Source organism: Rhamphochromis sp. 'chilingali', assembly GCF_963969265.1.
Source record: "Rhamphochromis sp. 'chilingali' genome assembly, chromosome: 22".
In the NCBI taxonomy this organism is placed as follows: domain Eukaryota; kingdom Metazoa; phylum Chordata; class Actinopteri; order Cichliformes; family Cichlidae; genus Rhamphochromis; species Rhamphochromis sp. 'chilingali'.
This window is the reverse complement of record NC_137950.1, coordinates 7871217-7891549: the sequence shown is the minus strand read 5'-3', so window position 1 is coordinate 7891549 and position 20333 is coordinate 7871217. Positions and strand designations below refer to the sequence as shown.

At 44.4% G+C, this 20333-nt stretch overlaps 1 protein-coding gene across 10 annotated transcripts in view; it reads right to left on the bottom strand.

The window, feature by feature from the left end:
* cacna1g (calcium channel, voltage-dependent, T type, alpha 1G subunit) overlaps nt 1-20013 on the bottom strand; it is a 332915-nt gene extending 312902 nt beyond the window's left edge. For all 10 annotated transcript variants that reach the window (XM_080872626.1, XM_080872635.1, XM_080872629.1 and 7 more), the window contains exons 1-2: nt 19193-20013; nt 18246-18565 (exon numbers count right to left, since the gene is read on the bottom strand). In XM_080872626.1, the coding sequence (XP_080728752.1) occupies nt 18246-18558 (313 nt within the window). In that variant the 5' untranslated portion in view covers nt 18559-18565; nt 19193-20013. The remainder of the gene's footprint in view (nt 1-18245; nt 18566-19192) is intronic.
* Nucleotides 20014-20333: the final 320 nt, after the last annotated feature.

Below are 20333 nucleotides of genomic sequence, written 5' to 3'. Positions count from 1 at the left end.
TCTGGAAATGGATCAGTGTTCCAAGCTAGCTAGATATTATGCTAAAAGATTAAGTGTCTGTCCCTGGCTTCACTCTTCATCCAAAACTTTGGCTTCAATTCAATTCAATTCAGCTTTATTTATATAGCGCCAAATCACAACAACAGTCGCCTCAAGGTGCTTTATATTGTAAGGTAGACCCTACAATAATACATACAGAGAAAAAACCCAACAATCGTATGACCCCCTATGAGCAAGCACTTTGGTGACAGTGGGAAGAAAAAACTCCCTTCTAACAGGAAGAAACCTCCTGCAGAACCAGGCTCAGGGAGAGGCGGGGCCATCTGCTGCGACCGGTTGAGGTGAGTCACTGTTTTAGTCAATGACTGTTCCTGACTTAAACCTAATTTATGGAAATCACAAAGTAAGTACCATCAACTTGAGTTGATTAGCATTTTCATTTAGGTTTTTTCTGGGGGGGGGTTTGTACCCCCATAAGGACATGCAGAAGTAATGTTCATTAGTCTTAGAGGGATTGCAGGCTTGGGTCAACACCCGAGGCTGTATTCGCTTTAGTTTTGTTCTCTTATGTTTGGCTTTGAAAATAAAAAATGTTTTAGCACGTGCAAATAGCTATGACTGAACAGTTGCTGTTCGGGGGAGGGGTTTAGGGAATGGTTCACTGCGATGACCGAAAACTCACTCGAGCTCACGCGACACATATGCTCGTCAATACTACACTTCATATGAAAAAACTATTTCTGCAGGTTTTTAATTACACACACCATAGGGGGATTAACCACAACAGCTACTCAAAAGAATTGAAAACACACACACACGTGGTCAACCCACTATGAAAAGTTCATTAGCCTCCACTCAGCTGCATGTATCTATATGAACCGGAACAAACCAGACTTGCATGATCTGCTGAACGCAACAACACGGCTTTCGGCACAGAATCACAACGGTAATTGAGTGAGTTACTATCAGCCAATCTGCTGTCGTACAATGATGTTGTGTAATGAGTTAAATTTACATTAATGGGAAAGTTTTATTAAAGTTGAAGGTGGAGCTGTGAACACCCCGTGTGCACAGATGCAGACTTGCACACACGATCTCACGAGGCCAGCAGACTTATCATGACTCTTATATAAGCTTCCTGACCCCAGAGGTATTTATATCCCTCGTTTGTTATCTATAATAAGACATCTTTCTCTTTTTTTCCCGCTCCTTCACCAGACTCCCCAGACCTGCTGCGGGAAAATCCTGATTAGTGTCCCAATGACTTGACATAGAGCGATTGAGATAGCGATGCAGACAGAGAGGGAGGAGCAGGGAGGAGGAGGGAGGTGGAGCGGCGAGACAAAAATGTGCAGAAAGTGACAAAAGAGACGCGTTTCGGTGTGTGGCTGTGCGACTTATTGACAAAACTGGCAGTTTTGCGGCGGGCTGATTTGACAGTCGACTGATTTGGCGCTTTACGTGTTTATCCCTGAAGTGTGCATGAGTATGTGTGTGAGCTGGTACAGAGATAAGGTCAGCGCTCAGGTCTGGAGTGTGTCAACAGCACCAGATTCCTTTTTTTAGTAACACAACCTAAAAAGGGCACTTCTATCAGACATGGCATCCCCTGCTGCTCATCAGCTTATCAATCTGTCTGGAGAAAAACACAGCTAGGAAAGGGGGGAGGTGTAATTATCAAAAATAACTATGAGAAGAAGGTGGAGCAGAGATGGGTAAAAAAAAAGAAGAAGCAAGAAACAACAGACCTGAGAGGAAAGAAGCTGAAGAACCAGGTCACATATTTTGTCAAAAAATAGGTTTTTAGAAAGCTGGGCAGCTGAAATTTCACAAAACTGGGGCGATATATGATGACTGAAGAAGAGGGTAAGATGGAGAAGGAAGTAGTGGACACCAGTTAGCAGAAAGGTGGAGGAGAAAAAGATCAAAGCATTTGTCATGACGTAGACCAGACGCAGCGGCAGTAAGACAGCTTAATAACTCGGTACATGTGTCCAATAAGATTTTGCTGTGTAAGAGTAAATATATAGCTTACCCATGCCATTCTCATCTCTCTTCTGTACCCCCACCCCCTTCTGTTGCCACTCTGTGCAGCCAAGCTCAATTCTTCTACAATACCCTAATGAGAAAAAGCTGGTAGGAAAATCCTGGACTCAGTCCTACATAAACTTACAGCCATCTCACGAAACAGCCCAAGAGAGACTGGGGGGAAAAAACACATTAACAGTGCAAAATCAAATATATACTTTCATTATTCTGATAAAGTAACACGTCTTAAGTATAGAAAATACATTATGTTAAACTCTATATTTGCTTCTACAGTACCTATGAAATTTCCGTAACAGGTGAAGTTCAATTCAATTCAATTTTATTTATATAGCGCCAAATCACAACAAAAGTCGCCTCTCGGCGCTTCATAGATACAGAGAAAAAACCCAACAATCATATGACCCCCTATGAGCAAGCACTTTGGCAACAGTGGGAAGGAAACACTCCCTTTTAACAGGAAGAAACCTCCAGCAGAACCAGTCTCAGGGAGGGGCGGCCATCTGCTGCGACCGGTTGGGGTGAGAAAAGGAAGACAGGATAAAAGACATGCTGTGGAAGAGAGACAGAGGTTAATAACAGATATGATTCAATGCAGAGAGGTCTGTTAACACATAGTGAGTGAGAAAGGTGACTGGAAAGGAAAAACTCAATGCATCATGGGAATCCCTGGCAGCCTACGTCTATTGCAGCATAACTAAGGGAGGATTCAGGGTCACCTGGTCCAGCCCTAACTATATGCTTTAGCAAAAAGGAAAGTTTGAAGCCTAATCTTGAAAGTAGAGATAGTGTCTGTCTCCCGAATCCAAACTGGAAGCTGGTTCCACAGAAGAGGGGCCTGAAAACTGAAGGCTCTCCCTCCCATCCTACTTTTAAATACTCTAGGAACAACAAGTAGGCCTGCAGAGCGAGAGTGAAGTGCTCTAATAGGGTGATACGGTACTACAAGGTCATTAAGATAAGATGGGGCCTGATTATTTAAGACCTTGTATGTGAGGAGCAGGATTTTGAATTCAATTCTGGATTTAACAGGAGGCCAATGAAGGGAGGCCAGAACAGGAGAAATCTGCTCTCTCTTTCTAGTCCCTGTCAGTACTCTTGCTGCAGCATTTTGGATTAGCTGAAGGCTTTTCAGGGAGTTTTTAGGACATCCTGATAATAATGAATTACAGTAGTCCAGCCTGGAAGTAATAAATCATCAACAATATTGCTAATGCCTTAACAAACACACTCTTTAGCCATAGCAAGTTATCAGCATTGCCTAAAGAAGCGAGACCTATCTTTCTATAAATAAAAATTAAGTTGAAATTTATATCAATAGCTTTTAGGAGACCCACAGTCATTTCCTACAGTGTGTGGGAATGGGAATTCAAATACTCTGTGGTAAATTTTCTATTGACCTTTTCCCACATATACACACATTGCAAGGATCAATGTAGTGGTCCACCTACACATGGAAACTCATACCATGAAGCTCCTGGTGCACAGTTTTTGTGCTGATGTTAATGCTGATGCATGTTACATACTATGTGCTTCACTACTCGTGACCTCACAACTTTACATGGTCTGTCACTTACTGGCTGGGTTACAGTGGCTCCTCCTATAGCTAATCATGGAATATCTAGAGGGGAAGAAATTTAGCAAATGGATTTATGCAATAGTGCTATGATTTTACTGTACGACACTGCGAACTCTTTGAAATGACTCATTTTATTCCCAAATGTTTGTAATGCAGACTTTGTACACATGTGGTAATTGAACTGGAAACACCTGAATTGAAAAATTAAGAGGTGTGGCCCAGTGTAGTTCACCAATGAACGCTAAATATTTGTTAAATTTTAGCAAATTGAATCCCTCTTTGACTCTTTTACTCATCCAGTATACATTTTTATGTGATGTAAAAGTGTCCTAGTGTGCACAACACCAAGATAAGACCAGACTTGGAAACAACAAACCTATTTCATGACAAAAACACACCATAAATACAACAAGGCTACAAAGAACGTGAGCAGTTTCAAACAAATAACAAAGCGTTGCTAGCTCTACTCGCTAGTTGCACTCATTATGACAGGAGTAGCAAATGGTGGATGTAAATTGCTGTTGCGGTTACATAAAACCAGGGTTTTAAGCTACAGATAAAAAAAAAAGATAAGATAAATACAAGTGCTTTACAAGTTACAGATAACTTTAGCTAATATTATCGTTCGCGTGTTAAGAAGTTATCTTATAACACAACAAAAATCATGTTTGCTGCCTACACACTTTCCGGACCAACAAACCAACCACCATCAAAGCAACAAGAAAAGCAGCCAGTTACCCTTGGACTTGATTATTCAACAAATGAATCACCCACCCAATACCCAGTTCACAAAAGCTGAACCAAACAAATCATTCATTTGACTACTTAATTATGCCAGTTAGCCCGTCTTTCATTGTTGAGGGGTCATAAATGAGAGTAATGTTTCTAACAATTAAAAGAAACTGAAAAAAAGAAATGGCTAAATACTAATAAATTATCAAAACAAAACACAAACAGTCAACCAGCTAACCATTTAACCAACTAGTCACCACTTAAACAAGCTGGTCAACCAACCAGGAAAATGGCCAACTAGTTAACCACATAAAAAACCAATACAACAGCCAACTAACCATTCATGCAACCAACCAATTAACTCCACAATCCTTCAACAAATCAACCAACCAGCCAATGCGTCAAGCGGTCTTTGATGGAACAGTCAAACAGGCATAAACACAACACTCCAATCAGACAACAAACCAAGTATCCACACAACCAGCCGGTCTAACCAAAACAGCATTCCTGACAATTAAGTGCAGATGACAATGACAGAACTGTTTTGTTTTCATACATCTTAATTGTGTCGGGACGCATTCTGCAGCAGCAGTAATTAACTGCGGGGTTTTATCTGCACTAATTGTTCTCTCTGTACAAATAATTGATTGAAAATCAGTGATAAATTTGTTGTCTGGAGACAAACACATGTGACTGTGCTTCTCAAAGCAGAAACAATATGACAGGGGAACTACTGTTGCTGCGGGCAAAAACAAAAGATTATGAGCGGGTGACATACACACACACACACAAACACACACTGTGAAGTGATTTTTACAGGGCCGCAGACGAGCTCTCGAAGACAGCACATCTGTAAAAGTCTAAGCTCCATCCCTTCCATGGATTTCACTACCTCCTGTCATCAGACCCTGCTGCTGCTCCTCTTTTCCTCTCACTCTCCTTTTTTTCCCTCTATTGAGGAGCTAGCCTGTGGTTTTTACAGGATTCACATTAATTTGTTAACTAGGCCACCAGAATCACAGGGGTGGAAGAGCACAACACATGTCTGACAAAAGGAATGAAGCAACACGCACATTAGAAAAAAACAAAAACAAAAACCCAAGCGAGTAAAAGCTGGCCGCTCCATCAGAAAGTTGCACAAAAAAAAAGAAAGGAGGAAACTGACGTTTGCTCTTCCATTCAAAACAGTAAACACATTCATATAATAAGGCAGAGGCACAACAAACACACACAGACAGTGAGTGTGATTCTTGCTGCTGTTGTCAGTCTACAGTAGAGTTTGTGGTTTGCTCCCGAATCGCTGTGGTCAGAGTCTCACCGGGTGTGTATCAGGTTAGCCGGCCCCTCGGCTGCCAGCACGCACACCGAGGTGGCTGCCAGGCCCGAGCCACAAGCACATTCATTGCATTCACATATACTTAAGTAACCTGGTACTCAGAGAAACCGAGTTACGCAGGTAAGTGGAGAAGCTGTGATGGTTCTAGCAGTGAACGGTCGAACCACAGCTCACGATTACAGACGGCGAGCAGTCAGACTCTGTTCTGATGTTTAGATTAGACTGCTGTGGTTTCTCACTGGACGTAAAAGACAGGCAGAAATGACTTCCCAGAGGTCAGGTGATTTTTTACTAACATATTAATTAGTGTCTGCGTGACGGCTAGTCTAGCCGTCATTATCTGCACCTTTGCCTGATCATCCCCTAAAGTGAATTCCCCCGTACGTACGGCGACTCACATAAATAAATTCATTTTGCATTTCCACTACTCCAGTTTCATCACTACAACATAAGAGTTTTGCACGTGTGTATAAGAGTTTTTAAAATAAAGGGAAGGGTTTTAATTCTAATCTTGCAAAAACAAGGTTAATATTTTGAGTTTTCACGAGAGCAGGTGATGTTAAGAAATAAAAGTATGTATTTATTTTCTGTTTCAAATACAGGCCTTGGGAATCTAAAATATATCTTGTGAACAAAGTGGAATATATTCCAAGGATGTTCTATTGATTTTACAGACAGAGGAGCATCTTATTATAAGGTATTATCCAGCAGAAGAAAATATGCGCAATATATTCGATAATCTATAAAGAAAGCTTGTCTGATTGTCTCACCTGGTTGGTGAGCAGTTTCCAGAGGTTGCTGTGTCAAAAATCTCCCTGTGATTGCTGTGATCTCTAGCAGATTGCCGCAGCCACCCATGGATTGCATGGAAGACACTGACTTGCCTTTACTCTTCTAGAAATACTGAAAATAGAAAAAGTGCAACGCAAACCACAAACAGAGGCCATTTAACAAAGTACCAAGTTGCTGGTTTGGCTGCAACCTGCAGGCAGCCAAAGCAATCTCCCCCTGCAGCAACCAGTAGGGGAGTACACCCAGACTGGTTGGCGACTGGTGGTTGCCAGGCTATAGGCTGGTGTGACTGAAGCCTTACCCTAACCTAAAAAACAACAGTTAAAATTACTGTCTTTGATTTCAGCCTAGAATTTATTGTTTATAAACTGAATAGAGCAATAGCAAGAAACATTGCTCAGGGTTCCAAATATACTTTAATACAAAGTACGGTGCATTTTGTAACCGTAAATCTAGATCAGATGCTTATACTTCTATGATTTCTGCGAGATTCCTTTGAAGAGGAAACCATTAACTGGGAGTAAGAGTAATTTTCTAATGAAAAATGAAATAATCACTCTCTGTGCCCTAAAGGAAAGCTTTTCCAGGAAAAAAAACCCCCCAAAAAACACACCAGCTGTTTAAAGCAAAAGCTTTAATAATCCGCCTATGTGAAACTATAGAAGTGCAGCAATCAGCAACAGAGCTGAAAATGTGTTGCGGGCCAAGCACAAAGAAGGGTTTTCTTTGTGTTTAACAGCTTAAACAAAGCTCTTCATTAAGAACAGACCTCATACCGAGTCGTCTACTCACACCTTAGTGCAGTCTGAGCTCTGCCTCGGACTCGCTCCCTCTCTCCTCCTCCTGCCATCTCTTTCTGATTGTCGCTCCTGTTATTCGTCAATAATTGGCACTTTCAGTGTGGCGGTGGCTGAATCACTGAATTTCACACACATACTGCAGAGTGTGTCGGGAGTTTACCATTGCCAGGAAACTGATCTATGGCTGTTTTTCAGTGAATCAGTGTTTGGAGCGGGTTCAACACATTATGCTAAAAGAACTGTCACTTACTTCAAACAACCTTGGTGCCTTTCGAATGTGTGTCGAGTGTGTTTACAACAGATGTTAGCCGAACAGTAGGTCTGTGTGATACAGACAACAAAACAACGCTGCAATTATGCCGGTAAATATTGCAACTGATATTTGGACAGGGATACAATAAACGCTCAGTCACTTCCTTCAGCCGAAGCCAAGAGCAAAGACTCGGTGACTAAGAGCGATAAATCCCTATCAGCTAACATTAAATCCTGAATGTAACAAAGACTTTCTCGCACAATAACAAAGCCCTACACCCACATGCACACGCCTACATAAATACCAGCCACAGCGCTGAATGATTTTGACTGCTCTCATTAGAGTTCTCTGGTTTGCAGTTATAAGATAAGATAAGATAAGATAAGATAAGATAGAACTTTATTAATCCCTCGGGTGGGTTCCTCTGGGAAATTCGATTTCCAAAAAAGCACAGCACCGACAGAAGTTACAGAGTTATACACACACACATATATATAAATACAGAGACAATATAAATAAAATATACGAAGGGGATAAATAGAATAAATAGGAATAAAAATAAAAATACAAGTGAATTGCACATTTCAAGTATTGAGTCTATTGCACCGTTGACTATTTACAAAAGTATTGCACAAAAGGTATTGTACAGTGAGGTGAAGAGGCACTACAGCTTAGTTGTTCCCTCCTTTGTCCTCCTGTTTCCCCTCCCTCTCCCCACCAGAGAGGAGTTAAACAGTTTGATGGCGTGTGGGACAAAGGAGTTTTTAAGTCTGTTAGTTCTTGTCTTTGGGAGAAGCAACCTGTCACTGAACAGACTCTTCTGGTTGTTAATGGCCGTGTGCAGAGGATGCCTGGCATTGTCCATAATGTCCATCAGTTTCTTTAATGTCCTTTTCTCTGCCACTGTCACCAGAGTGTCCAGCTTCATGCCGACCACAGAGCTAGCCCTCCTGATCAGTTTCTCCAGCCTGGATGAGTCCCTCTTTGCTGTGCTGCTCCCCCAGCACACCACAGCATAGAAAAGTACTCCAGCAACCACCGACTGGTAAAACATCCTCAGGAGCTTCCTGCAGATGTTAAAAGACCTCAGCCTCCTGAGGAAGTACAGTCGGCTTTGGGCTTTTTTATACAGGTGCTCTGTGTTGCATGACCAGTCCAGTTTATTGTCCACCCACAGCCCGAGGTACTTGTACTTGTTGACCACCTCCACCTCCTCCCCCTCTATCTGAACCGGCAGTGGACCTGCTCTAGACCTCCCGAAGTCCACAACCAGTTCCTTAGTCCTTGAGGTGTTGAGTTGCAGGTGGTTTGTGTGACTCCATGCGACAAAGTTCCTCACCAGACTTCTGTACTCCTCTTCCTGATCATCCCAGATACACCCCATGATGGCTGTGTCGTCTGCAAACTTCTGAATGTGGCATAATTCAGAGTTGTAGCAGAAGTCAGAGGTGTACAGGGTGAAGAGAAGAGGGGACAGCACAGTTCCCTGTGGTGCTCCTGTGCTGCTGACCACTGTGTCAGACGTGATGTCCTTCAGCCTGACGTACTGTGGTCTGTCGGTGAGGTAGTCGGAGATCCAAGCCACCAGGCAGGGGTCCACCTCCATCCTGTTCAGTTTTTCTTGAAGCATACAGGGCCGGATGGTATTAAAGGCACTGGAAAAGTCAAGAAACAGGATCCTGACCGTGCCTTTTCCCCCATCCAGGTGTGAGTGGGCTCTGTGTAGGAGGTACAGGATGGCATCCTCCACTCCGACACCCGCCTTGTATGCAAACTGTAGTGGGTCCTGGGCATGTTGTACCTGTGGTCGGAGGAGGTTGAGGAAGAGCCGCTCTAGAGTCTTCATAAGATGTGACGTCAGTGCCACCGGTCGGAAGTCATTCAGCTCATTGGGCCGGTTGTTTTTGGGGACCGGGACGATGCAGGATGTCTTCCATAGGGCGGGCACTCTCCCCAGTCGCAGACTGAGGTTGAAGACTCGTTGTAGCGGCTCCCCAAGTTCAGCAGCACACGCCTTAAGCATCCTAGGACACACCTTGTCTGGGCCTGCTGCCTTTCTGGGGCGAAGCTTCCTCAGTTGTCTCCTGACCTGATCCACTGTGACACTGGGAGATGTTTGGGAAGAGGGGAGGGGGGGAGATGTCTTGCTGCTGAGAGAGGGATTGGAGGAGGGGGGTGTCATGGTGTCAGGAAGGGGGGGAAGCGAGGGAGGTAGGAGAGTGGGGATTGGACTCTGTAGTGAAGGTGAGGGTGGGGGGGTTGTGGGCTGGTCAAACCTGTTGAAGAAGTTGTTGAGTTTGTTTGCCTTCTCCACAGTCCCCCCCACTGTGCTTTTCTTGGTGTTGTGGCCTGTGATGGTTTTCACACCATTCCAGACCTCCCTCATATTGTTCCTCTCCAACTTCTGCTCCACCTTCCTCCTGTAGGTGTCCTTTGCTTCCCTCAGGCAGCGTTTCACCTCCCGCTGTGCTGCCTTCATCTCCTCCTTCACTTTGCTCCTGAAAGCCTTCTTCTTCATGTTGAGGACAGCTTTGACTTCCTGTGTTACCCACGGTTTGTTATTAGGATAACACCGTACCGTCTTAGCAGGGGCGACCGTGTCCACACAAAAGTTGAGGTAGTCTGTAAGAGGTAGTCTGTATGTATGTAAGTGTTCGTTCTAAAGCTTAGTTTCCGTCTTAAAAGTGAGACCGAAGAGTTCGCTCTCATGTCGTCCAAAACTTTTGGCAAATGTAACGGTGAGTTCAAAGAAAGGTATCAGAGGAAACATATTTTCTGTAACCACTGCACCTCTTGACTGAACTCCTCAGCAATTTTGTGTGAATTTTTCCAACAGTCTTTTGTTCACCAATAAAATATATTGGAACGTGGCCAGTGACAGAGAGCGGTAGAAGTACAGCAAGAAGATTTCTGGACAGGAAAAGAAAACCAAAAGATCAGATCGGGAGATTCCAGTGCAATCTGTGTGAGCGTCTGCAGTTTCCAAAGCACACAGACCACGTTTGGAACTAGCTAGTCGTCCATCTATCCTTCTGTAAACTTGAGAATTGCTTCTAACCAGTACCAGAGAATTCATAAACTGAACCTAAATCAAATACAACTCCAAATGAATGCTAATTCCACTCTGTGCTTCCTAAAGATTTCCCAGTTTGTTCAGAAAAAACTATTTCATGAGGGGATCATCAAATATGTCAATGCTTTTCGCTTGCACTGCTGCCCCAAGTGGCCAAAAATCAATTAATGCAGCTTTAAATTCTAATTAGACTAATCAGGAAATTCTAATCTAGGATTAGAAAGATTATTGTTGGACTGAGCTGAGCATCTTGTTACGTGGCATTAATTTAAGGTGGCAGCTGTTTCATAAATGTCACGGTTCTGGGTCGGTTCGACCCAGCATTCTGAGTTTATTATGTTTTGGTTTATTCTCGTATGATTGTTTTGTTACCTTTGTGATTTGTTGGTTATTATTTGAATTCTATGTTTCTGTTTATTCGTGTTTAAGGATTTGTTCTTCGGTTGTGTCTCACGTTTAGTTTAGTTCAGGTTCCATGTGTTATATTCTGTCTGTCTCGCAGTGTCGAGTCTGCGTCTTTGTGTAGTGATTTCTTGTTTCCTGTTTTATTGTGAAGGTCTGCGTCTCATGTGAGTGTGTTCAGTTACCTCCCTTGTCTCGTCTCGTTAATTACTCCCAGCTGTGTCCCCCACCTGTGTGTAATCTCCCTGTGTTTCTCTGAGTGTATTTAAGTCGTGTCTTCTGTCATTGTAGTTGCTGGTCTGTCTGTGTATCCACCATGCTTCATCTGTGTGTTCTCCCCTGCTGTCCGTCGTCATTTACCTCCGTCGTGTTCAGGTCCTGGTTTGTGTTCAGTAGTTTAGTTGTTCTCAATTTAAATAGTTTTCAGTCCCGTTTGCCGTTTCTCCATTTGCATTTTGTGTTCAATAAACCACCTCACCTTCACGAGTGCCTGTGACTGGATCCTCCTTTAATGGTAAATGGTAAATGGCCTGCATTTGTATAGCGCTTTTCTAGTCCCTAAGGACCCCAAAGCGCTTCACACTACATTCAGTCATTCACCCATTCACACACACATTCACACACTGGCGATGGCAAGCTACGTTGTAGCCACAGCTGCCCTGGGGCGCACTAACAGAGGCGAGGCTGCCGGACACTGGCGCCACCGGGCCCTCTGACCACCACCAGTAGGCAAACACGGGGTTAGTATCTTGCCCAAGGATATTTGGCATGCAGCCAGGAGGCAGCCTGGGATCGAACCACCGACCTTCTGATTAGTGGCTGACCTGCTCTGCCACCTGAGCTACAGCCACCCCTTTAATCTTTCCACACGGCTCATCTCACTCGCCGTGACAATAAAACTCTAATTCTAATGTTCGATTGAACTTAAGGAGCTTTGCATGACTTTCAGTTCAAAATAATCCTTATTTATTTTAAGCTAAGCACCCGCTGTTTGAAACAAGCCATTTTGCCTCCCCAAGTCTTCCGTTTAACCCAGCTTTCTTTTGATTGGCTACACCTCACAAACACAGGGTTTGAAAGGTATTTATGTGGGCTTCTGTGCTCATAGTTAATATAAGTTTAATCACAAAACACTCAGCAAACACAGAACTCTCATTACTGATCACAAAATCCTGTGTTCTTGTTGAGGTTATAAGCTGTTGCTGCTCACCAGCTTGCTAATGTGTCACATTAGTGTTCCTGTTCGTACTGGTACAAATGCAAACAGAAACCAGCTCCTGAAGTCGGGCTGGAGTATTTTAACATTGTGTGGTGATATTGTATTGATACAGAGAAACCAAATGTCAATAATAATATTATTAAATACATTTAAAAAACAACATTTTCCAGGCGAACTTAGATTAAATCGACTCAAAACTGGACACGCTTAGCTTGACAAAGCTACCTCCTAATAAACCACTGTAGATTTCAAGGTGATTACATGCATCACCTAATAAGAGGCAACCTTTCTACAAACAGTCTGACTTGGACTTACTGCAGTCAGTTTCAGAGACTGTCAAAGGTTTGCAGATAATTGCTGTGTGGTTTATAAATGCAGGCAGACTGCTGACATGAGTATTTGTCGATGAACACGAGTACGAGGACTCAACTTGCTGCCAGCTGTTTGTATTCTGGTTAAGCTACTATAGAATGGGAAGGTTGCTCGGCATAAAAATGGCTATAATATCATAGGGCCAGCTCTGTTCTAGGATGTCCTCTGGACCCAGTGGAGGTGGTGAGTGACAGGAGAATGGTGGCTAAGCTGTCATCACTGTTGGACAACATCTCCCACCCCATGCAGCAGACTGTGACAGCACTGAGCAGCTCCTTCAGTGGGAGACTGCGGCACCCACGGTGTGGGACGGAGAGATTTCGCAGGTCTTTCCTCCCCACTGCTGTCAGACTCCACAATAAAGACTTTAACTGATCAAACACACACATCCACACATGTGCAATAATACTAAGTGCAATAATCCTTTCTGTCATCGTTGTATTTTTACTCAGTTGTATATAGTATTTGTATTTGTATTCTATTTTTATCTTATTGTATATTTATTTTATTTTATTCTACTGTATATAGTATTTTATTTTATTCTATTCTGTACAGTTGTGTACTGTATTTATTCTTATTGTATCCTAATTTTTGCCTCATAACTTTTGCACTGTCCACTTCCTGCTGTGACAAAACAAATTTCCCACGTGTGGGACTAATAAAGGTTATCTTATCTTATCTTATCTTATTGTCGGTGAAGTATCATAATAATATCATATGGGGGACTCTCTGGTGAGTTCTAGCCATACCCTGAAGGTAAGTCATTTTCTGGGGAGCTCCCAAGTAGGCGATTACCCTCTGGAGGCCCTAGAACTCTTTGGACTTAAAGTCCCTTAAGAGTGTCGTGCTCTACTGACTGAGCTAACCAGGCTGCTATGTACGTGCTACAAATCCACTGTGGATCTGTCCATTAGCGAGCTGCATTCTACATACAAACTTTTAAGCTACGTTTAAGCTTCAAACACACGCTAATACGATCACGTGTGCAGCTTTGAATATGCATACAAATACACACTCTGACAAACACACACATCCCTTGCAGTGAACAATTCACATGCAAAATACATGCAAGTTACATCACATGGTCCCCGAGATACATGACTCACAGACTAAAGATCCCTGCACAACACAATAAGAAGTTTTTGCACTGCTGAGTAAATACTTCATTAAACACGATGAGTGAGTATGTAAGAAGGGTCCAGTGAGAGACAGCACATATTCAGATTCTTTACACACAAATGTATGTTCCAAGTGTCGACACAGCAACCTAACACGCCTATGAAAGAAGTTCTGATGGGATTCACAAAGAGCATCAAACTGCCAGAAGTTGGAAAATCCTCCAAGCAACTTAAGAGATGGTAGGTTTGGGTGTAGGAGCAGAGGGAGAAAATATGAAAGCTGTGTTTCTGGCGGGAGCAGGCCAACTTTTTCACCTCTTAAAAAATGCTCTCTGAAATCGCACACGGCTCTTCAGCTTAGCCTCCCTCCACCTCGCGCTCTCTCTTTTTTTTTTCTTCTTCTTTTTTTTTTTTGCCGGTTTTGGAGAAGATGGCATACACCCCTCCTCGCTCCTCCAGCCAGCGTGAGACTTTTAGCTGCAGAGAGGAGGGGAGAAAAAAAAAAGGAGAAGCAAGGGGGGTCTGCGAGAGGGGAGGGGAGGGCGGGAGACATTTTCTGCTGATTAAGTAAGTGTGCGCTTCGGCTTCCATTATTAGACAGACGCATCACGTAAGACAGGCAACAAATGTGGAGAGTGAAATTGGAAGAGAAACATGAAATTGGTAGCATGCTTTGTCCAAATCCTTCCACTCCTTTGAAGCGCAAGTGGTTTATCAGGCTGCTAGTGATGCCGTTTCAATGTGATGACAAACACCTAGCCTTGGCCAGGTGTCCTCCCTCACTGTTCTGGGCTGTGTAATCCTCTGCTTAAATCAGTGCGAGCAAAGGATAGAGAGCACTGGACCAGTTCCCAAACTCTCCCCTCCTCCTCCTGCATCTTGGCACAACATCCAGCTCCCCGCCAGAGAGGAGACACCTACGGGAGTCCTGGGGAAATGTGTGTGTGTGTGTGTGTATGTGTGTCTGCGTATGTGCACTGCTTACACAATCTCGCTCTCTCTCTGTCAAACATACACACACACATACAAAAGCTCTCACTCTTTATCATACGCAGATTCTGCAGGAATCATTAGCAAAACCTGCAGAGGGAATTTCACACAGGCAAGCAAAACATCACTCAGAGCGTGCACCCCAGGGGTCTTCAATTAGACCTTAAATACCTCAGCGAGCATCCAGGGGTCCTAATTACCCCTCAGACTGTTGAAAATGGCCGCGGGCCACCTGAGGCCGGGGGCTTAGTGAGGATATGTGTGTTTAGAATAGATTCTGGCCCTGAGATCAGTCAGGCTTTCCTGTGTTGTTGGTCTACAGCGTCAGACAGAGGAAGCAGTCTTGGTGCATCCGAGTTGGCTGCTGCTGCTGCTGCTGCTGCTGCTGCTGCTGCTGCCGCTGCTGGTGGTGTGCTGTGGATGTATTTATAGCAGGATAGAGACGGAGAGAGACTACTGCAGGATTAATTCTCGAACCAAGAGCACAGAAAGAAAGAAAGCGAGACCCCGGTGTGGAGAGGCTGCTGCAGAGGAGGACCGCAGATCAACAGAGGAAGAGTTAAAAATATGGCCAAAGTTACATCTGCTTGCCTCCATGCAAAGCACCAGGGTACGCACTGATTCACACACTGCAGTGCACACAAACACACGCGCAGGGGGAGATGGATCGATCGCAGTAATGTTACACTGCATTACAAAAGCAGTGACCTTTTCCTAAATCGGTACAAATACACATTAAAGGGCAAACGGGAAGCCTGAGAACACCTAAATACAATCTTTGGGGCCTGAGGGATGCCTGTGCACACCCGTACAGGGGAGCAGTCAAACATCACTGCAAATCACCCAGCAGTTCTTTCAACACTTTAAAATCCATACTGCAAAACAGATCCATCAAACCACAGACCTCACCGGTTCGAAAAGAGCCAGTCGCCATCAGGATGAACTTTTTTTCTTTTTTAAATCAGTTAAAATGACAGTATTTTAATACCGTAACCCTAAACCACAGTGTGACACTTTACTGAATAAAATTAGTTTGTTTTGTTTTGATTGCTTCGATAAATTAAGTATTGCATTCGATAGTATCGATCCCAGTGCAGGTGTTGGTAACTGATCGATACTTTGTTTCTATCTTATGAATTCAGGTTTTTTTGGGGGGAAATTCACTTAAGTTTTTTTTATTTATATAACACATTTAAAACTGAAGTTGTCCCAAAGTGTTTTAGAGACAGGTGCATTTACATTCCAGGTCTCCAAAAGAACCCAGTTTCCAAATTTAAAAAGCTGAAAGGTGTGTTTTGTTGTGTAACTAAATATAACATTGATTCAGATAATGTGTTCAGAATTTGCAAATTGATGATAATTCATCTCAAAAACCATGACACACTGCTCTGCTCTTCATATACCTTTTTCGGTTAAAAGCATCGGTACTGGTGACTATTTACGTGGTATCGGATCAGTACCAAAATATGCAGCAGCACACAGCACTACAGGCCACCAAGTCAACCTCAACACTTGCTATGTAAGCTGCTTTAACCTGGCCACATTAGCTGCACATCTGCAAGCCACTTTGCAACCCACCTCCAGCCCAGCTCTTCCTAATACTTTATGACTGTCATATCCATTGTTACTGATCTGTGTTGCAGCTGTCAAAGATAATTTCGTAAAGAAATTATCGCAGTCTTCTTAGGACTACGGTGGTCCTGGTTGATCTGGTTATTTTGGTGACTGGTTACTTTGTCTGTTTCAGACAAAGCAGCCAAACATATCTTCACCATAGACTCTGAGCTAATGATACCAAACTTGATTAGCAAGCTGTATCCATAAACTCCAGCTCACAGACAAACATACTGAATTATTAGTGCTAAGTACATTAATACACCAAGGAAATATTGAGATTTAATTCACCAAAACATCTTAAATGGTTTCTGTAACACAAAGAGGCTGTAAATAACAATAAAAGGAGAAACAAATGAAAATCCCAACTGGAATTTCTTGGAACCTCACAATTACAAAACAGAGAAGTATAGAATAATGTTGCTCAAACTTTAATTTCTCCCAACTATATGACATCAACGTCAGATAAAAATCCAAAGAAGGTGGGTTTTTGGATCCTTTTTTCCTATCAAATAGGAATGTGCTGCTTTAATGTGGAGGTCTCACTGGGAGGTCCACGAAAAGTAAATGTTTGAGAACCCATGACTTGGATAACAGTATCAAGGATCTCCACTGCTCCCTGTGGAGTCACTGAGGACTCTTGTGCCCCTGCTGCTAAAGAAGTCTATTTGTAAGCCCTTTTTAAAAGATTTGACATTTACAGGCATGGAAATTAGCTGTGATCTCTGGGAGATGGAGACACACACAAAAAAGAAAAGGAAAAAGGAAAAGAAAGATGAAAGAAAAGCGAGAGAAGGAAACATGAAGGGGAGGAGGGGATAAAAGAGTACAAACAAGTGCGAGCAGCAGCATCGCGGGCCAGCGTTCCTGGGAGAGGAGGAGGACAGGCTGCCACTGCGTCTCAATTAAAACAGTGACAAATTAGGAAGGGGGGTTGGGATGAAATGCAACAGACAAGGCTGAAGAGATGGATGGATGGGAGGGAGGATGGAAGGAACATGACACCTAAAAGAAACAGCAAAGGCGGTCTGAAACCCCCTGAGCAGAGCGGCCAGGGAAACATTTATTCCCATAGCCCACTCACACATATAGACATACACACACACACACGTTACCTAAACTCTAAGCGAGACAGACAGACAGTGGGAGACAGAAAAGAGCCTCCTTTCTCTTCCTCCTCCTGCCTCCTTGCTAGCAGGAGAACGGAATCGGTGCAGGTCCTGTCCATTTATGAATCAATAAAACCCTTCAGTGGCAGGAAGGGTTCAATAAGGCTGTGTGACATGAACCGACTCCACCCCTCCACCGCTATCCACCCCAAGGACGGGGCCACCGCTCAATAAACACCCACTCCAGGTGTGTCTGTGTATCAATAAACACATTACAACTTCCAGACTCCATCCTCTAACCCCACCCATAAGAAATGGATTATTAACAACCAACTTGTGTGTGTTCTTAATAATCAATCAAAGAATAACACCCAACTCGGAGGAATCAGAGCATGATGTGGGAACACACACACGTCCAGTCAGGTGTGAGAGGATGTGGTTCCACTGGGACCCACACACACACATCTGAGTCACAAAAATAAATGTGACGCTTTGTTTTGTTTTGTGTGTGTGTGTGTGTGTGTGTGTGTGTGTGTGTGTGTGTGTGTGTGTGTGTGTGTGTGTGTGTGCAAATCAGGCCATGACGCTTGCTCACTCCATACATCAGCCTGCACACACACACACACACACACACACACTGATCTGTGTGATCTGTCTGAGCAGGCCTGTCCTGACTCTAGCAGCCTTGTGGTCACTGGATAAACCCTTGTGAGGTGCACAGCAAAGCAGGTGTTTCTTACCTGCCACAGGTGAATGCGCGCATATGCAGACTCCAAACGCGTTGAGTTAAAAGAAAAAGAAAAGGATATGGGTTGCAGACCATTTTGAGGCACCAGCTCCGGGGCCGGGTGGTTTGTTTCAGGTAGAAGAAGACCACGGGGGCCAGGGTGGGGTAGGGCAGGCTATCCCCGCCGTTCGCCGACATTTCCTCCCCGGCTGCAGAGATCCCATCCGGTGCCGGGGACGCCGGCTCCACCGCAGATATCTCGCCGCTCTCCCCGCCTCCCGTCCCGAGCCCGGACAGGTCGTTGAGCCGGATGAAAGTCCTCGGCAGAGAGGAGCGACCCTCCGAGGCCCCGGCGTCGGGGACCCCGGAGAGATTTCCCCCATCCTCGGCCATCATTCACCTCCTGCAAGCAACGGGGTCGATCACAGACATATGATTAGGATCCATTAGTCAGTGGAGAGCGCGCAGAGAGAACAGAAATCGGCAAAATAGATATTTAAAAAAAATAGCTGATTAAAAAAATAAAAATAAAGGTACCAACTTTTGGCTACAGTGAAAAACACCTCGCTGCTCATAGGCGCACAATTAAATGCACAATGAAAGGCGAGCAACAGTATGGAACAGCTAGGTGGTGTTGGGGGGGTTATTTGAGGAAATATGGCCAAATATTATCGAAATGACTGCTCAGATATGATCGTTGTATTGGAATATCATCACAGAAGCCGCTTCATTTTACATGGATTAAACTCGGATAAGTGAATATCTACTGTTCAAAGCTGGAGGGGAGACGAATAGATCAGAGCTCCTAATGTGCGGGGCTCACATTCCTTCAAATCAAAAAAAAGAAAGAAAAAGAAAAAAAGAAAGAAAAGAAAAGAAAAAAATCTTGCAACGACAGCGCTTGCTTGCTATTATTGGCTTCCAAACTTCGGCAGCATCACCGATCTACCGACAGCAACACTTCCCACTCCCCCGAGCTCCTGCTAGCTCTCGGAGAGCGAGAGGAGCATCTTTCCCTTCCATTCGTTACCTGTAATGGACTCGGGTAGATGTTCCCAAAGCGCGCTCAGTCATCGCATGATCAGTTTCTCTCTTCTTCTTTTTGCGTGTTTGTGTGTGCCGTGGCTGTAAAGTCCACGCCGGTCTGACGGAAAGAAAGCAAGAGAGAAGAAACGCGAGGGATGGAGCAGACGAGAGATGTTCTTGTAGGTTTGTGGAGCGTATAGTTTCCAGCTGCTGGTGCGCTGCAGTGCTCCTTCTGCAGCTCGGGGTCCGTCTGAGACACGCTGCGCCCCCCTGGGTCGAGTCTCCGGTGTCCAAGAAGCCTCTCCGGGGTCCTCAGGCACGCATCATAATCCTAAATCGTAAAGATTGGGAGGGAGACAGGGAGACTTTTCCCTACTTTTCAGTTCTCAGCCTTCTTTCTTTTCTTTTTTGTCTCTGTTTGTGTGAAATTTACTGACGCCGCGCACAAACTTCTCTCCGCTCCCCTCCTCCTCCCCCTCCTCCTCCACAGCGCTGATGGGCAAACCCCTAAAAAGGGAGAAAATCCTCCACCGAGCTTTGCTTTTCCCCTCCTTTAAATGAACGATCCCGGCACTTTCATCCACAGGCGGCTTTCTTTCAAACGCAGATCCCGCTCCGGAGTTTCAGCACATCCATGGAGATGCTGCTGCTGCTGCCACTGCGCATCCCGAGCGCAGACAGCCGTCCAGCCTTGTTTCTTTTTTAATATTTCCTAAATATCACAAACACCTCCTTCCTCCACTGTTGCGCGCATGATGAAAAGCACCGGGCTGCTCCCGCTCCTTGCTCTCGTCTCTCTCTCTCCTTTCTCACTGTACTCCATCCATCAGCGAGGTTCACACAGCTGGATGGGGGGTGGTGGGGGGAGTAGAGGGTGGAGGAGGGAGGGTGGTGGTGTGGGGGGGTGGGAATCCTAACTTCTCACTGCCCGCCCCAAAGAGCGCCACTCTAAGCCAATCGCTGCGGGGCTTGACTCGGAGGTGCCCGCCCCCACTGGTCGAGCAGGAAGTCGATTAACAAGTGCTGGGAGGGGGCGGGGCGAAACAGCTGGATTCTTAATATCGAACGCGAGCCAATGAGAAGCGAGGGAGTGATGGCATCTGCCTTGCGATTGGTGGTGGGCTTTATTATGGGGGGATTTTTAA